Below are 19,548 nucleotides of genomic sequence, written 5' to 3'. Positions count from 1 at the left end.
ATTTCAGGTCTTCAAAATGTGTCATTACCACCAAACATCATTGGGAGAGTGAGTTTTCTTTTCATGCTTGTGTGCAGAGAGGAGGAGAAGAACAGCTTTGAGCCAAAATAACGAGTTTCAGAGCTGCACTAGTTAAAGATTTTTTTTACTTTCAGGGCTATTTTCAAAAGCTGGTAATGAAGCATTTCATGTTTTCAGAATCCGAACAAATGGGGGGAACAATTTCAAGGCCCGGTCTGTCAAAAATACATGAAATATGGATTTTATTGAATATTTACAGCCTTAATCATCGCATAGAAAGGGGATCAACCACTAACACACACTTAAACATCTATATACGTAATGTAGCCATGATGTCTGGTCATACGTGCACACTGTATGTACATGCACAGGCAGTGTTTGGATGTGTGCTTAGAGAAGAATAATTAATGTTGTGGGCCTCATAGCACATGAATATCTAATGCCACGGATCCTGGGCTGTTTTTCTGTCAGGGAGCAGGATAATTGGCATCCAACCACACCTCTTACAAGATACACTGTGGCTGGGGCATGTATACTGGGGGGGGAGAGGCGGTGGAAGGGAAAGAAGCGATAGAGCGGGTGAGACCAGATCAGAAAGGAGGGATAGGAAGAAGGGAGGAAAGGAAAAAGGGGGAGTGAAGTAAAGCCGACTGGTGGCGGAAGAAACCTGGTCATTAGCCGGCGTGGGGGGGGGGGAGCCTTTGACGCTCCTCACACATCCTGCCAAGAGCAGTGGAGCAGACCACTGGACACTAAAGTTTAACTGTCACCCCCCACTGGGGACGTGCACTGCTTCGAGCAAACAAGTGCACTCGGGAGACTCAAAGATGAACGTGGAGACACATGCAGTGTGTACGGGGAAAGATGGAGAAAGCAGTGCAGCAGCGTTCTGAGACAAAGACACAGAATGAGGTCGAAAACAATGAGATGTCTGGAGCTGTGACTCAGACACTTGTGGGATAGAGATGTTCAGAATGTGAAAAAATGAAAAACCCTGAAAGAATGATTTACTGTGTCCTTATTGGACTGGGTGTGGCTCGACTTCTGTGAGGGATTACGCCATCGCTAAATGTCACAGAGCTTTTTATTTCCCTGCCACGGCGGCGGAGAGAAGCTGCCTCTCTGAATGTGTCTCCGCTGACCAGATTAAATGGCACTTGGTTAGGGAGTGTCAATAAAGTTCTCTATCTGGGCCTGGATGTGCACATAAAAAAAACCTCATTAATTTAGGAGCCTGCCGCACCGCACATAAACACCAAAGTTCACGGAATATATTAAAACACCCCCGCGGGCCACGAGGATTGTTGAATTACTCGTCGACACTTCGTCAAAACACCAACGCAGATTAATTGCGACGTGAAATGCGATAGTGCAAATGTTTTTTTTTTTCCTGTACAGTAACATGACAAATTGCCGTAAGGTGTGGCCCTGTCTTCTAATTAATTGCCATGAGAGATGGATTGCTGGGAAGAAAAACCGTCATTGTGAGCCTATAAATAAAACTGATTGATGTGTTTCACAACACTGGTTAATGACGACGCCAACGTCAAAACATTTACTCGCAGCCCCGCACCTCTTTCTCGTGTTTGTTTGTTTCCTCAGAATCTGTGCTTGGTTTTTTTCATCGATGAATATTCACGAGGGGTTCGGAGGATCATTTGCTGCAGGGCATCGAAACTACTGTTGGCTTTATTTTCAAGCTGTTTCAAGGAGTTAGATTTATGTATTTTACCATAAAACTGATACAAGAACACCCAAACACATCATATACTTTTATTTTGAAGGTGTAAAACTATTTACATTGCCTTAATAAACGATTGATTAAGACAACGCATTTATTTTGCATTCAAAAGCAAACTATTTGAAGAATATCTGTGAAGATGCAACTTTATTCCAAAGTTAAAACAGTTTACGTGATCTCACAGATGATCATTTTTTTGTTTTTGCCTTTTTACCTCCATCAAGGATGTGCTGCTGTCGCCCCTCCCCATTGCTTTAACGCAGATTAAACAAAAAACTAATTAAAGGATTTTCACGAAACTTGGTGGGAGGACGGGAAATCCTCTGGGACGTCTCTTTCCCATTTCATCTCGGGCAAGAAGCAGATCCAGGAATTGTTTTTCACCTTCTTTAACAGTGTTTTGTTTAACATTTTCACAAAGAATCAGGCAGATTATATCTATTATAACTATAGATTTAGATATCTATGAGTGGGTGAATTGTATGTGGCTTGACTGAAGATTGATAAAGAGGACTGTTGGGCCTGGTAATCCTGCTAAATAACAGACCAACACAAGCAGATGAAAACATTATCTCTAATAGGGCTGATTTCCCCCCGACACTGTTATGTCATATTTATTCAAGACTGTTTCATGTTAGAAACAAAACTTGATGTTTGAAACCATCTTCTCCGGCTTTAAGATCAACCTGCTCCTCTGACACTGATTGTATTGACTGACTGAATTGATCGGCGCCACCTTCCACGTCAGCACGAAATAACCCAGAAATAACAACCATTAGTTCTAAGATCACCTCTCAAAAGGTCAAGAGCCACCGCCACACGGACGAGATTTAAATCACGGCGTTTACGGCCTGTTGAGGAGACACTTGGTAGATACTTCAAAGACCGTGTGTTTCCTCAAATCAACCTAATCAGAAGCTCCGACAAACACAACCTTGACTCTGAGAAGTAAAGATCAACAGATCAAGCTTTGGCACGAAAAAGGTCTACAGCAGAAATGGATTAAATAGTAAGCTTGAAAACAGGCCAGAGCTTGATGTGAGTGATATCATCTAAAATGTAACACGCGCTTGTCGGCCTGTCGTGCATTATCCATAAAGGAAGTGTAGAGTGTGAAGGCTGAGAAAAGACACACAACACATCACAGTGCAGCATTTACCTGTGGAAAAGACAACGTTTCTGGACACCAACTTGTAGTCGACGATGGAGAACTGAGGCAACTCGATTCGCGTCACCCCCGTCACAGCCGTCTCGCCTCCTTTCCAGTAGAACTCAATGTCGTCCGTGGTGTAGCCATCTGCGCACACACACACACACCAAGGTGTAACCATCTGTCTAAGCAACACTGGAGACCGAGATATTCAGTGTTGCTGAACATCCATGCGCTGACATTTGGGAAGACATAAAAATCGTTTGAAGTCGTTTCCAACAACCAGACGTTGCTTTGAAAGTCAAGTCGTTAATGGGTTCATTCGAGTTCACAAAATAGTTAGAAAAGAAAGAGCAGAAATCTCTCCTCTGTCATTGGCAGCTCTCGCTTCACTTTTATTACTCCAAAAGATTCCAATACTTTAAATGAAAAGAAATCTTAAAAGATCTTACACTGAATGTGATAAATTGGCTTAGAAGAACACCAGCGGCAGCCGTGTCCCTGATAATAGGGGTGAGCAGATAACAAGCAAGTCTTCAAACTGTCATATACAGTAAACACCCCCCACCACATATTTAAAACAAACGCTAGGACACATCCAGTTTCACTCAAAGTGCAACACTGTCGGTTTCCTTCCCAGCCTGATTGCATCCCCAGCGGTGCTCGGCCTTTCTACTCACAGCTCTCTATCTCCAGAGTGCAGTTCTGCTCGTCCAGGGGATACCTCCTGAGATCCATCATACACGCCGCCGTTGTCGTTATCCTGCGGAGAGATGACACAAATGGGGTAAGAGAGGGGAAGCCGGAGAGAATCTATTTCAGACTCGGTAAGTGATTTACAAAGTGCATCGGAGAGAAGATGGACGGGGAGGGAACGGGGAGGAATCATTTTCTCCGGACTGATTAAATGATTATAAAAGTTGGATTGAAGCATTGAGGTGACAGCACTTGGTCGTGGAGGAGGAATCCCTTTGGTTATTGGACGTTTGAGCTCAAACGGCTGCAGACAGTTAAAAATAAGCAGCAAAGTGAAATGCAAATTCTAAATGATTTAGTCAAAGTCTGGCCTGATTAAGAGCCGGCTGCTTGGCAGGAGGCCACTGGATGTCTGCATTCAGCCTCAGACTCTGATGAGGCTGCGGAGCCAGGAGATTATGTTCTTATACAGCTGAGGTTACACAAACTCAACGTAACCGTATAGTGACGCAATGCAGTTTACATATGACATTATATGATACAACTTTTTATATCATTAGGTTATTAAGATGGAGGCCGGCTTCACTTCGAGGTGTAAGTACAATATCTCAGACTTTAAATCATAATAACGTGTTTTAATCAGTTAGTCTATGGACAGAAAATGTATCAGTTTTTCGGCTAAAAGTTATTTTCTTAACTTTCTTTCTTATTTTTTCATACATTGCATATCGGCTATTTCAAAATAAAAGCTCTGTAATTCAACTCGATATACAAAGCATTGCAGTGACAAAAGGAAAAATGGCCAAACAGGAAGTGATTATATTCAATTTGTATTCGTATTGAATGCATCATGTTTCAAAATCGCATCGAACTCGGCACTGCACCTCCCATGAGCACTAAGAACACACAGAGTCCATTAGATGAAGGGAGATCTGCGTTCCACAGACAGACAGACAGGTAGATCTATAGCTTCTGCCTTTTCAGTCACCATATAAAGTAAATGTTGAGACTTTGTTCTGACTAATCATTAGTTAAACACACATGATAGGAATGTGTGAATCCAGCCTCACCTGACACACACAACATTTACGTAAGGCTTCATATCACAAACACCACGTCACACATCTCCCTCTCGCTTTGATCTCCTGAAAGCATCGAGAGGTCTATAAGTAGCCCACGAGGCTAAGTGCTGTGAACTCCAGTTGCATAAGCGAGCATGGCTGCATGACTGTTGAGTATCAACACAACACATGCATGCAAGCGCACATGCAGAGACGCACAGGGGCCGCGCACACTTCTCTCTCTCTCTCTCTCTCTCTCTCTCTCTGCAGTCTAATGATTCAAAGCAAGCATCCATATTCATGGTCACACTGACTCTTCTGAACCAGCCTGTCGCAAAGATCAATGGGAATTCAAAACAAGGGCTTTACCACACAAACACCAAACAGCAGCTGCACATTAATGCACCTTCCAGACTGTTCAGAGTGGAACCTTCCCTGTTTTAAGAAAACCCACTGCTGAGGTGCCCTTGAGCATCGCACATAATCCTCTGGCTGCAGCGGCAGAGAAATTGCCAAACTCTCAGCCCGGGCAGCCGCAGTGCTGCTGTGTGTAATAGAGCTTTAAACACACAGAATTATCTCCACGCTGGGAAACATCTGAGAACACTTTGACCCTGAGATTCACTTTGTTGCCTGTTGTGGGGACTGTTGCTCATTTGCATGGCCCAGAAATTGCGGATTAGCGCTTCGAACAAACAACTCAATTGCGCCGCAGCACTGAGCATTGTGTCCAATAATTACTTCTGGAGTGAGTTTGGAGACGTATATCAAAGGATGAGGCTGAAGTTATTTAGGGCTGGGCCATAAAACAATTTATATAATCAACGCAGTCGCATTCTCATCAATAGCGATATCACAGAAGTCCAATATATCAATATTATGCACTGTACAAGTAAGAGTATAACTCAGATTTGTAAAATGTTTTGCTGTTTATCAAGTTTCTCTGCTCATAAAGTTTGAAACCTTCACTCAGGAGTTTCTTTGTCTGTCAACCTCGGGCCAAATTTTGTTTTAAATGCATCACAAATATAAAGTTTCATGTATAATAAAATGTCAATGTCAATAAAACACCTGGGTTCTGTCGTTTTGAGCAAATATCACCGAAACAGTGGGAAAGACCACATTTGTCAGGGACTATTTTCAGGAGCGGATTAACATACATTTGGTTCTCAAGCGAGCAGGTCGTTGTATGTGGATTTAAAAATAAACTGCAGCGCCCGAGTTCGATATAATGAAGATGAACATATCAACCAGTGCAACTGTGCGGCTGGATGGAGCCCTGTGAGGAAAATATAGATCAGGCTATAACTACACAAGAATAACATGATACTTGGAAGTTGATCATCCTTTCCTACACTGTAAATAATTAGGTTACAGCTCAGAGAAGACGTTACCTGAGGCCGTAGAGAACGGTTCCGTCAGGATGCAGGCGGATCATTCGGTTTTTGACCGTGACTCCGTGGACGAAGGACTTCTTGTCGTTGAGGAAGTACGTGTCGGGGACCCAGAGCTGGTCGGCGACTCGGTTGTCCAGGGTCAAGTTGAGAGGGATTCCTACGTAGGCGAGACGCTTGTCCCTCCAGTACTGCTGGAAGTACATGGTCAACGTGTAGTCCTACGGGTACAAAGACAGTAAAAGGCGACAGTGTGAATAGGTTGAACTTGATTGCTGCTGCCCCCCACTGATAAGGCTCCTATGACATGACACAGCATCCCACGAGCTGCAGGGAGTGTGGGCCAACCGGTTCACATGCTGCACCCAAACTCTCACAAGGGCCTTGGAAACACAGTAACCCATACAAAACCCAGTGCACAACAACGTGTGGGCAGGCTGACTCACGGAGCTGCAGCTTTAGTGGAACATTTCACACAAAATCTCAACCAACACACGAACAAAGTGGTAATATGTTCCCGGTGAAGACAAAGTTATTCAGAAAGAGCCCAGAGTTGAAGTGTAATGGCTCCCAAACGCTTCTAAAACACGTGTTATCTTTTCGTTTTACTCTAATAAGCCGTCTCCAGGGCGGAGTTGCCTGTTTATACGTTTGTGAGCAGTTTAGATGCAAGCCCGGCTACTGGTGTTGGAACTGTGCTGTTACTCTCTCCGCATATGGGACAGAAATCTGTGAGTCAAATAGGAATTTTCCTGTTTTTACCCAAACACAGAATCAAAAGGACTGAATCTCAAAGGGTCGACTGTTTTAACTTAAAAACAATCGTAGCCGTGTTGGTCAAACTGAACAGCTTTTGGAGAAAAACTCATTTTACTGCTACAGTCTTACTTGGCCTGGATAATTTCCCATTGTTGATTAATCGCTACGCCGGCGACCTGTCGGGTGTTCCCCGCCCAATGTCAGCTGAGATTGGTTCCAGCCACACCCCCCCCATGACCCTCAAAGCATAAGCTGTATACATAATAGATGGATGGATGGATGAGTTATCTGCCCGTGATTATTGGCCCCTCACACCACATTGATCTGAGGCGACTGATGGTTTTTTAAAAACTGTTTGGAAAGAAAGCAGGTGATTGGTTGAATTATCTGTCTGTCAAGGTTGATGAAGGTTGAGAAGAGAGAAGACGTCTTTCCCGTCAAGAAAAGACGTCAGGGTCGTTCTTTGTTTTCGTTTTGTCTCCGTCTATTTTGTCTTTTGACTCTGCTGCAAGAATCTTTCCCCAGTGTTGGATCAATAAGGTTTATCTTCTCTTATCAAAGAAACTAAAGCTGACAAAGCAAGAAACTACATGTAATCAGATCTCAGAACTGTGAGGTGAACATACTTTGAGCCTCAAATTATTTATTTTTCTCTTTAACCAGTGAATTGTTTGTGAGTACGAAGGTGTTGCTGTAGGATTCTGATGTCGCTCGTGTTTTTCTGAGTCACCGACCGTCGCCATCTGGCTCTTAAGCCAAATTGGCAAGAAGTCTCCGCCACGAGGATGCTGTTCTTTTCACTGCTGCCATTAGGTTGTATGTGTAAAAACTAGTGTTTTTGTTTTTGACCAGAGCAACAGCGGAGATAGAGGACAGAGCCTCTCCCTTCTTCCCCGACATCCCATAATCCACTTACCCAAGCGAACTGTCCCCCCTCCTCTAGTTCTGTTTCTCTCTTAGTGTATCTGAACCCCCTCTCTATCTCTCTCTGGGCATTGCCATGATCTCCCCTCTCGCCCGCTGTGGCCCTGAAATGAAACCTGCCCGCACCAAGCTGGCACTGGCAGAGGCCCACATGTCCGTTGGCGCTGTGTCTCCAGGTGCACGCCGAACGGCAAGAAACAAATAAATAAACAAAAGAGGAAAGAGAAGATTAAAAACAGCCACTGCAATAGAAGCACGGCTTTCCAAACAAGACTTGTGTGCGTTATGTAACTGAAATAGTTATTTGTCTCTCAGCGCCCGTTCACGCTCCGTCTCGACACTAATGCGTCCAAAACACTGGAGGTTTTTTGCATTTTCATGAGATAACTGAAGAATAGAATGACGCTGTGTTAAATCCAGGCGACGGACTCAAAGTTCATCTTTCTGTTTTTCAACCAGGTTTGGGTTGCACACAGAGACGTGACCAGGGAAGATCTTAGTCAGCACAGGATACAGATTGGTCGCACAGCACGAGAGGGAGAGCTGATTGGCTCTGGGCCATAAACGGGTAGTGGTGAAGCTGTGGGTTGGTTGGTTGGTTCCTGCAGCCCCCAAACATTTGGCGGATCTCTGGCTCCGAGTTTCCACCGATAATGTGGAAAGGTAGGATGTACATTTAAAGTATTAGGTAGTAAGAGAAGCATCACTTGTTTTGGTACTACGATCATCTTCTTTGTGTTTTTTTAATTATTTTATTCATTAAATGTTAGACAATTGTTGAAACTCATACAAATAACTATCTTTGTCTGAGCACCATTCTAAGACCCACATATTTTCAGTTTACTATCATGCACGATGAATGACAAGGTAACTTTCCTATATCTTTCTTAAAATCTCACTAAACTATAACATAATTGTCAAAATACAACTGGATACATTTTTTGTTAATTGACTAATAGGTAAATTGACAAATTGGTGCAGTTATTTTACTCCTGGTGCCGCCATTACCCACAATGCAACTCTGCTTAATTCACTTGATTGATACGAGGAGCAGTGAAATCACGTCTTTCCAACATCACACTCCTCATAGAGCCACAAATTCTTCACACTCTCCCCAACACCTAGAAACAGACTTTGATAAACAGCTCTGGCGGATGAATATTTTGTTGCTTCAGTGAAACTAAATGCATCTGTATTGATTTTTTGTTTCCTCCTTCTATCCACATAGAGTAACTTGCACCGAGGCGCTGAAGCTGATCATCAACTCGTCCATCGCACGGAGTTAATCATTCCTCCGCTCCGGTGAGTGACGGCAGAATAAATCCTCGTCCCTTTCCAGGATTTTGTGACTTAAAGGGAAATAAGTGTGATCAGTCATAGTCCCATTAAGAGTGGTCGGGGTGGATTGATCAGAGCACGCGGCGGAAATAAAATTTGCAGCACGAGAGCGTTGATAGTCGACTTCCCCTCTCCTCCATTACCGCTGTAACTCTACCCTCCATCACTCCCTATGCGAATGTCTCTCTCACTCTGCCTTGTTTTGACCCCGATCACTTCCCCCCCCCCTCCCCCCCCTCGAGCGTTTGCTTTAGGTATGCATTTCCATCTCCCGCCAGCGAATCAGCAGGTGGGCAGCCGGGGCGAGCGGCTACAGCAGCGCACGCCTCGTACCACATAAATGATTCAACTCGGCCGCGTAGCCTGTACAAACACGCGGCCAAGGAATCCTCATCAATGTTGCATGGAGACAATCAAAATGAATTTCAGATGAGGACGAGTGTAAGCAGCACCTGCCCTGGAACTGCTTTGTTTTTGTTAGAGTGAGAGAGGTGGGCTCTGATTTTTCTAGGAACTAGGACTATGGATTATGAATTATTGACAAGTCTCCCATTTCCCACGTGAACACATGAATTCCCAACACACACAGCTGCTTTGGTTATTAGCTTTGGTTATTAGCTTTTGTTTTCAGCGGTGACCGGCAGAAGTGAATTTCAGCGAGACTCAATTATTAGATTAATGCGACTGGGTGCCCACTTTAATTCAGGGTGTGTGAGAACTCATATAAGCAGAGTTTGGGATGTGAACTGACCCATATTCAAGTTAATCTCTCTCTCTCTCACTCTCACACACAGACACACACACTGGCTGCTGTGTCGTGCTACCGCCAGAATCGAGGAAATATCCTGCTAACATTGTTTGTCACATGGCATATGTTCCCCTTTGCCCGGCATATGCTGCGGCTCCTCGCTCGCCATCATCACACGCCGCAGCGGCACAATACAGAAAGTGTCAATGGAGGGAAACATAAAGAGTCAATGCGAGAGACGTGAAAACAGTAATGGCCGTGATCAGGGCAAGTTTTCCCTCGACTTAACTTTGGCGATGTGATGTGTAATCGGTGTGTACTCCATATGAACCCCTTCCTGTTCTGTAAAGCAATTTGAATCACTCCAATGTAATTCCCGCTTGTCCCCGGGGACGGCCCAGAGGCGTATATATCACCGCAGTGTGGGGAAATCCCTCAACGAGTCCCCCCTGCGGCTATAGAATGGTAAAAATAGCCCTGTCCCTTACAGAGCGCAAACACGGCGAGGTGATTGAATTGGGACTTTTCCTCTAACTGACAGTGTTGGCCCTCGATATATTGGATAATCTCCTCCGTGTGTAATATTGTATGATGTATGGCCTCATAACGCGAACAGAGGGAGCAGAGGACGGGGAACAACCTCTGGTGAATGTACAAACACACCATTCTTCTCTTATATGAGCAGAGCCACTGTGACACTGCAGTGCACTGTACACACGCTTTCGTTTTCTCATATTTCATTTTCCTTTCCCTTTCTGGTTTGTTTACGTTTCCTTGTTCAGCGAGGTAAACTGATTCTGTCTTTCATAGTGTTGATCTGCTCTGTTTAACAGTTCTTAAATTGGCTGTCGGCTACAGTGTGAATGTAGGTTGGTTCTTATTAAATTAGGCCCCAAAGTGTGTCATACACTTAGATAACAGATCAGAGGAGGCAGAACACTCAGCAGACGAATATCAGGCAGCACCCGAACCGAACAGGAGGCGATTATCTGCAGGTTCGATCAATGGGAACAAAAAACTGAAAAGGGTTTCATTGTAAGAAGAAATGAACAAATTCTAAGAACTTATACCAACTTATTCACAATTCTCCATTGGGTCCAATATAAGTTACGTTTGAAAGTTATATCAGGAGGCTTCAAATGTTCAAATCAACTGAAATAAAACTACTGTGTTCGGTTACCTTAATAAAAACAACAATAAAATCATAATTTCTGGTGGTTGCTAATTTATAAATGAAGTTTACAACAGTTTTAGGAAAGTTGTCTTGGAAGCAAACTCTGTGTCAGTGAGATTCGGGATAAGAATCTGCAAATGAATATTGAATATCTGATGAATATTCAGACTTTTGAAAAGGTAACACTACACAGAAATACACACAGAAAGCAGAGATGAGACAAAAGCCTCATTCTGCTGCAGGGAATCTTTTCCCATTCAGTTAATAAGCTTGAAATGGCTGTAATTTATCTTCAGGTCCCAGTGTTGTGCTTCACTGCAACTGATCCAGTTCAGAAGCTACTTTATATGCAGAGCAAGTTCAAGAATCCTGATTATGACTGATTATTACATTTATCACTACTTTTGCAAGGATGCACATCAAGTCATTCCCAGTCTCTACTTCACTCCAGGTCATCTCTGTACTGATAACTGTAATAACATATATATACAATGTCAATATCACAGTTATCAACCCAGAGGCCTGATTTCTCCTAACCTTTTCATTTCCTATCACTTTAAAAGCAGCTTTCTGTTCACGTGTCCTTCCTCAAAACCTCATATATCTGCCGTGTCCATCACAGTAAGCAGAGCGATGGCGGCTGCTGCCTGACGACCTTTGCGATGACTCCCAATCATAAATCCAGCTCATAGTTTTTTGATTTGCTAAAGCGTGAAGGGAGAGAGAAAGAAAAAACGAGGCCGATGCCTGTCGATTTGAAACTCCCCAGCGTCCCAGCCGGGAGCAGCGTCTTAAAGGTGCACGCCACTCAGAGATGTGCCATTGTCGGTGGGCAATCAACCCCCCCCCCCCTCCTGCCCAAATGATGCGTCCTCTTATAGGGTTGGCGCTCGGAACCAGGAAGTGTCGGCTTTGCTTATTCTACTGTAAATCTCAGTGATCATCCTGCAGCGTGTTCTCTCCCGAGGCCAATTACATTCCATCAGGCAGGAAGCCGGATGCCGGATAAAAGACATGGGGGTATATTAAGCCACACTCAGAGCACATGGAAAAAAAAGATATGCTCTTTCTGCATTGCTGCAAGACCTATATAAGTTAATTAGTGTGACGTAGTTAGCACATTGGCAATTTCTGATTCCAAGGTTCATCTCATGTGGGAGGGGGGGGCTCGCTGTCGATGGATTTTCTTGGTGATTGTGACTCGATCGGGTTCAGACCAGGAGACGTTATTAACCCCGACGCCTCATGCAATCACCCCTGGTGTCAGTCAGCTGCAACCGACACGTATACATTACCTGAGACGTGAAGAAAGGAGAGGAAGAGATCACAGAACAGCCAGTTTACAGGCAGCAGGAACATTTGAATCTCTTCACCTCTTCACTGACGCCCACATGCAGTCGTGGGTGTTCGAGCTCGCTCAGCCTGTTACTGCAGCTCCGCTGACGGCCCAGGCTCTGACCGCTTCCCCGTGTGAGTGGCTCTACCTTCGTCGTGCCGTGATTTCATTTAGCAGAGTGATGATGACTTTCACGAGGTGCAGATAATGGACTAAAGGGCCTTGATGGGTCTGTAGCTGCAGCACAGACGTCACTTTGTACAAGAGGAGGTTGTGATACTGAAAACACACCTACACACACACGTGTGTTTGCATTCAAACCTTCTTGGTAAGTATATTTTGAAACATTTAAAATGCACTGTGCTGATTTCCACCAACATTGACCCAATTTTTCCAAAAATAAAAAAAGCTCCTGTGTGTGATTAGCATTTCAAAAGTGTCACACTCTCAGGTGATGCGTTTTGAAGTCTGGCTTCCGAGCGAGCGAGTCATCTATTTTGTGTTGTTCTGATCTCGTCCTGGTGCGTCTCTCGTCACCGCAGGCCCCCCCGGCACGCCGCAGACGAACCTCAGAGGTAATTAGCGCCGTTCTCAGACGTTACGGCAGCTGCCGGTGCAGGAGGTCGCAGCTCCGCGACGGCCTTGGAGTGTCAGAAAGTGACTGAGTCAACCTGCCCTGCCAGGTGGGTTGTTGGAGGGGCCAGATGCTGCGTTCACTCGGCTCCCCCCCCCCCTCTGCCTCTCTCCCTCTTCAATCCCTCACTTTCTGCTCTCGTCTCTGTTTGATTCACGTGTTCAATAAATCTTTACATCTGACAGTTCTCCTCTCGCCTCTTGATATGCCCGGGCGTTGTGTCCAGTAAAATTCCCAGAGCATCCCCCCCCCGCCACAATGCTCTGGAGTTTGTTGATGAAATGAACTCCCACTGCACATAAAACCAGAGTGGAGGTATATAAGGGAGTCAGCAAGTTTTCATCAGTTGTTTTAAGGGACCATAAATAAATTACTGGGGGAGGCAGTCTGCAGAATCTTATTATTTTCTATTTATAAAACACACCCTTCTTTTGACCCTCCCTTCAATAACTCAAACATATTAGAAACAAAAAAGTTGCATGAAAGCCTTTTGCATATGAGTAAAATGTGATAAATTACAGTTTCAAGTTTGGAAAGTTTGTATTTGCAAAGCAGTGAGTGAACCAGACCTGCTCTCTGCTCGAGGTAAGAAAGGAAAAAAGGATAAATAGGAATAAAAAGCTCAGTATCTCTGGTTCTGCTGCACTGAATCTGACCATCAATGTTGTGGGTGTGAAATGAGCGCTCTCTTTTAATGGACTACTCATTTTCACAACTTCCACCACTGAGCACAGAAGAAGTTAAATTAGTCATTTTCCAAATTGGCCAACATGACTAAATAATGAACGTTCCATCCACTCTACGTTCTTAACATATTAATACAAAAGAAAGGTTGAATTTGAACATTGAACTCGTTGCTTTGATGCAGAATAAAGTGAGGGAAGTATTTCAAGACAAATATCCATAATGATTCCAGGCTACTAGAATCTTCTGCATATGGAAAAGAGCCACAATTGGCAACTCTTGTTTTTCGTTCCACAATCCCTGAAATATAAATTTGTGAGTTGTAATATAGTCAACCTTCTCTTCTCTAAAAAATACAAAAGCCTCTAGTTTTTCCTCCCCTGATAACTTCATCTCACTCAGTCTCTTACATTCTCTGTATTTGCACATTCATATCCCTGCATTCACTCAAATGTTACCTTGCAAAACTTGTGAGGACGTCCTATCGACTCATTTGTTGCTTGTTAACTTCGATCTTTAACCCGACAGTCGATGTCCAACCTCCACCTCCTGCACTCATTTACCTGCAACTTGCTCAAACAATAACTCTTGTTGATTACAACATTAAACCTCAGTCTAACCTTTAACCCTTAACGAGGCCATTAGGTGCTGATCTGGGATCTGACAGTGAAGCGGCAGGAAGACGACCTTTACTCGCCGATTGCACTTTGCATACATGCAAACTTCAAAAATCTGATTTGGCAGAATTGTTTTATTTCTTCGTCTCCACAAAAAGGACCAAAGCCTCGTTTCAGCTGATCAAGCAATTCTTGTCTCGATAAACCCTCAACTTTAAAGGCGACTTCCCCCATTGTGCCTGCAGGTTTCTCCACCAGGCTGGTGGATTTAGTCGCTGCAAATGTTATTGAAATTAATGCAGAATGGTGCCTCACAAGTGAGAAATTGCCTTCTCCGCAAAAGAGACAAAGAGGGCAGCGTTTATCTGGGCTGCGCTGGTTAGTGGCGCTGAATGGACGAAGCATGGCCCTGTCATTGTCGGGACAATAGCACTCATTATCCATTTCCCCTCCTGAGCAACACCCATGCTAACAACCGCAGATGGTCCCAGCGCCGGGTGAAAAGAATCCAAATGTCAAACGCTGGGGCAGAAACAAAGCTGGACGCCATCCAGGAGGGCGCAGATGCACACGTGTGCTTCCTCTGTGCGTCGGTGGCGACGAGAAATAGAACTAATTAATTATGAGTCTGAGCGTGATCTCCGCTGTGCGACTCCCTGGTTGATCAGATTCATCTGCTCGGTGTTGATAGCCCGCTTGGCCTGCTAGCTAAAGTTAGCGACTGGATGTGGAGTTTGCAAAACAAGTTTCGACATTGCACAACAGGAAATATTTATTCAAAACTGCATTTGTTCATTTTAGCACTTCAGCATTTTATCTATATGCTTATTTTTTAACACTATATTAGTTCAGGCTTTTCCTTATTGCTCAATCTGAGTCCAAAGTCCAGCATGATGTCCTCAAAGTGTAAATATGTTGTTCCATCAACTGCCCTGATCATCAAAACTATTACTTTACTATCACATAAGTCAAATAAGAGCAAATCCTCACATTTGAGAAGCTGCAACTAAGAAATATTTGGTAGTTCTGTAGAAATGTATTTCTTTGCTGAAGAAAAACGTTGCTCCCAAACATAACCTCAAACCATTCCCCCCCCCCGAGCACCCACTGAAAGTCATGTTTTCAAAGGCAGGAGTCACCTGGTGAGGTAATGATTGAGTCATTACAATTGATCAACACCTGCCCACACACCACCTACCACATACAAAACAATCATATTCTGATGCGATGCAGTAAAAACTCTGGTGCTTTTCCTCTCCGCTCACTGAGGCCCAGACTTTATATGTGTGAAATGATGTCGTGTGCACATCCAGAGGTCAAGCTGTCAACTGCTGCCTCCCAGACTGACCGCAATTTGACTCCTCGCCGCCGCTTTCACTGTATTATCGTAAAAGCACATGGGCTCAGCGGCGTCTCTAATAAAAGTCAGAATGGGTTTGCCGACACAAGCAATGGCCCGTGAAACATGACAGAGCAGAAGGTGTTGTTCTGGGGACGGCGATAGCGGCTTGGGACTTGGATCCAAAACCAATTACAAGCAATGGCCACCATTCAACACCATTGACGCCTCGCAATCCTACTTTTCTGCAAAGGGAGTGAAACCGCGGCCGATGAGGCGAGACGGTGTCACTTGTTTCCGGTGCGATTTGGGTCATCGTGGGCTGATATTTTAAGACGCAATAGCCTGAAGTTACTCTCCTGCGTGTGGGTACATGCGTCAACACGGGGCAAACTGCATCCTGCTCACATTAGCAAATCCAATCAGAGTTCCCTGATAGCGATCTGCTCACAGGGCCTCCTGGGTGGACACTCCTGAAGCACCGTTAATTGTGGCTCCAGAGGTTAACGAGCAGAGCTAAGCGAGAACTAAGGTTCCCTCTGGCTGTTGGTTTGAAGAGTCCAACGTGACCAGTGCACGTTTTCACAGGGGATGTACATGAGAACGCAAATGAACGAGTCACTTGCTCCAGGCACTTTTCTGAACTTTTCCTGCCATTCCCCTGTGTAAAATATATACGTAAAATGTAAAAACGCAAAACTGGATAAATGCAAATATCTCAGGAATGAAAACAAAGAGCCAAACATGAAGATGATGCCAAATATCAACTTGGAAAGACAACAAGATTTTGACAATATGAGTCGATGTGCTGTAAACAATAACACATGCTTCCTATAGCACAATTGATACGTCACGTCCTGTCTCCTGCTGCTCTACCCAGACACCCCCCTCGCCTGGATGTTGTCGTGAACGCGTCTGACTCAAACAATCTCCTACTTCTTCATATATGTGAAAGACAAACTCCGGAAAATGTCAGGACCCAGACTTCCGCACATTTTCCAGAGTTCATGTCTGAAAACAGATTTCATCCGCAATCGTTTCCGGTTTTCTAATTGATTAAAGAACCTCAGAAGTGAACTTTCTCCTCCTTCCCTTTCGCCTTTCCTCACTGTGACGCAACTCCAATAACCTGCTGATCACTCAGGTCAAATCCAAACAGGGAGAGTGAAACAGAAAGGAAAACATTGGCCTGTATTCATGTTGCTTTTCACTGCAGAGCACATTGGTAAATTCCTGTTGTTGTGAACACGTCTGACCCACACAATGTGAAAAGCAAACTCCGGACCCAGTTTCCCAGAGGTGTGTGTGTAGTCCATGTTTGCATTCTACTGTAGTGATGCTAAAACCTTCCCTCCTCGTGAGTCAGTGCTTCTGTCTGACGAGCAGCATTGTTGGAGAAGGGATCAGGAGGCTGCATTATGCTTATTCTCTCCACCCGGGCTGAGCAGCATGTGCACGGTAACAACTGTGCTCTGCGAGATAAAGATGTTTTATTGCTTACAGGAAAAGCCGGCCCATCCATCCTGGCGTCACGTAATGGCTTCACAGGGAGAACTGGATTTACATCAGCACTTCCCCACTTGCAGAAATCATGTTGCATGAGTGCCAGTGCATCGGCGCACAGAGGCAATGCATTATGCGGTCGAGTAAACACAGAGAAACAGCGTTTAGTGGCGTGTAAATCCACTCACCATGTTGACTTCTGACACCATGTCTATGCTGGCCACGTCTATGCTCATCCCAACTGCAACAGGGGCCCCTGGAAGAGGTTAAACAGCAGATTATGTGTGTGTGTGTGTGTGTGTGCACAGGGCCCACACCTGACCACAACACATGGCGCCAAACAGAAAGCTGATTAAATCTGAGGAAAGGGGAAGTGGGTGCAGATCAACAACAACAACACACATACCTCCAAAGTCCGGCCTGAGTCGGATGTCATAGCCCTTCAGTAGTTTGTCCACCGTCTCCTTCACGAATGACATGTTGCCCGGCTCATTGACGCTGCGAACCAGAGGACAACATCTGCATCAATCAGCCAATCAGGGCAATAACCTTGACCCGTCAGAATGACAAAACACAGCGGGCGCTCACCTTCTCGCGCAGCACACAATCGAACCGACAACCAGTGCGGAAAAGACGCGGAATTGGCGCAGCCGGTGCAAAGCAAACATCCCCCTGTCTCCTTTATTTTGTTATGATCAAATCTCTCTTCTCTCCTGTTCCCTCGTCACCCCCTGAGTGTGAGTGTGTGTGTGTGTGTGTGTGTGTGCGCGCGTGTGTGTGTGTGTGCAGCCACAGCAGCAGCAGCAGCAGCAGAGAGCCCCCTCCCCTGAGATCAACGCACGGTCCAGGACGCGCTCCGGATCAGATCAGAGGAAATCCATGGATCGCTTCCCCCCCCCAGAAAACGGGGGTAAAGTCGAGCGCAGCGGGAGAAGTCAGCGGCTGGAAGGAGTCAGGTGTGAAGGAGGTGACATCGCCTCCACGCTGCGAACAGTGGCTCCGCTCGTTCCCTGTGCAGGAGGATCTCACATTGAGCAGCTGAAGCGCATATTGATGAGCGGGGCGTGCAGGGACGTTACTGCTGGTGCTGCTGGTGCTGCTGGTGGAGGAGGAGGTGGTGGTGGTGGTGGTGGTGGAGGCATTCAGCTCGTTCAAATGAGAGGAGCACACATGCACACTGTAAAAAAACATGCCCACCAGTAGCTGCAGTGCAAGTCAGGGCCGGATCTAGACTGCACAGATTGGGGGGGGGGCAGGGCAATTAGGAATTTGGGGTGGGCACCTTTTCACACAGTGGACTTAGTGTTGACTGTTTTTCCAAGTTTTAAAGAACGCGTCACAATAGGAAACTCAACCAAGTCGTAGTAATAATGATAATTATTATTTATTTATTGTTTTGCTGCTCAGAAGCACACGTGCAGGTGATGGGTTCCAGTGAGTAAGCTGTGAACAGACGACGCTTTAATTAAATTATTTTTGTAATTCATCTAAAATATGTCAAGACAGCACCAAAAAAGTAATCCCCCCCCGGGAACCTGAGCGTGATGGATACGTCCTTTTTATTGATTGATTTCGGATCAGTCAGTTGAAGATCAATTCTAATCACAGAATAGTTTTTTAAAACTCTGTGTCCGACGCGCAATTAAGAAATCAGGAAATTCTGACGGAATGTATGAAATCAACGTGATTGGCCGATTCAAATATAATAAAGTTGACCAATCGGGTGATCAGAGTAGAAATCTGCCCCTGGCCACTTCTAGATCCGGGCCCGGTCTTTGTACGTTAAAATGTTCCAGCAAAATCTTGAACTGTTTTAATTAAGCTGCTTATAAGTTTCGCACACACATAAAAATAGGTCAAGTTTATTTGTATTTGTAAAACACGTTTCAACAACCTGAAATACAAAAGGCATCATGACAAATTGTAAAAGCAACATAAGAGAATACAAAAAATAATTTAAAATGGGTTATAACAAAACAAAAGAATAAGTAAATAGAAAGAAATGAATGAAAGAGTCAAAACAACAGCACACGCAGGGTAAGAAATAAGTAATTTTTTGATTTAATAAAAGGCCGTGGAAAACAGGAAAGTGATTTAAAAGAACTCAGATTTGCAGCTGACCCGGGAGCTTGCTCCACAAATGTGGAGCTTAGGAAGTGAACGCTGCTTCTCTGGGGACAGAAAACCGACCTGATCCAGACGGAAAAACAGTCGAAAACGCTTGATCACACAAACGACGCATCTCAAGTTTCAATCAATGAATCAATCAATCAAAACTTATTTGTACAGCCCATATTCACAAATAACAATTTGCCTCATAGGGTTTGACAAGGTGTCACATCTCGCTGCAAATACTCACAACACAACCAAATGCTCACAACACAACCAAATACTCACAACACAACCAAATACTCACAACACAACAAATG

At 44.6% G+C, this 19,548-nt stretch overlaps 1 protein-coding gene across 5 annotated transcripts in view; it reads right to left on the bottom strand.

Annotated features, from left to right (window-relative positions):
- The window catches only part of LOC118103594 (gamma-aminobutyric acid receptor subunit beta-3), a 53,487-nt gene that overhangs the window by 12,812 nt on the left and 21,127 nt on the right, over positions 1-19,548 (bottom strand). For 3 of the 5 annotated variants that reach the window (XM_035150679.2, XM_035150675.2, XM_035150676.2), the window contains exons 3-7: positions 17,526-17,617; positions 17,308-17,375; positions 6,064-6,284; positions 3,593-3,675; positions 2,922-3,059 (exon numbers count right to left, since the gene is read on the bottom strand). In XM_035150679.2, the coding sequence (XP_035006570.1) occupies positions 2,922-3,059; positions 3,593-3,675; positions 6,064-6,284; positions 17,308-17,375; positions 17,526-17,598 (583 nt within the window). In that variant the 5' untranslated portion in view covers positions 17,599-17,617. Of the gene's footprint in view, positions 1-2,921; positions 3,060-3,592; positions 3,676-6,063; positions 6,285-17,307; positions 17,376-17,525; positions 17,618-17,707; positions 18,250-19,548 lie in introns of those variants that run through there. The other 2 variants (XM_035150677.2, XM_035150678.2) reach the window with 2 other exon arrangements.

The sequence above is a fragment of the Hippoglossus stenolepis genome, chromosome 24 (genome assembly GCF_022539355.2).
Source record: "Hippoglossus stenolepis isolate QCI-W04-F060 chromosome 24, HSTE1.2, whole genome shotgun sequence".
NCBI classification, from domain to species: domain Eukaryota; kingdom Metazoa; phylum Chordata; class Actinopteri; order Pleuronectiformes; family Pleuronectidae; genus Hippoglossus; species Hippoglossus stenolepis.
This window is presented reverse-complemented; position numbering and strand designations above follow the sequence as displayed.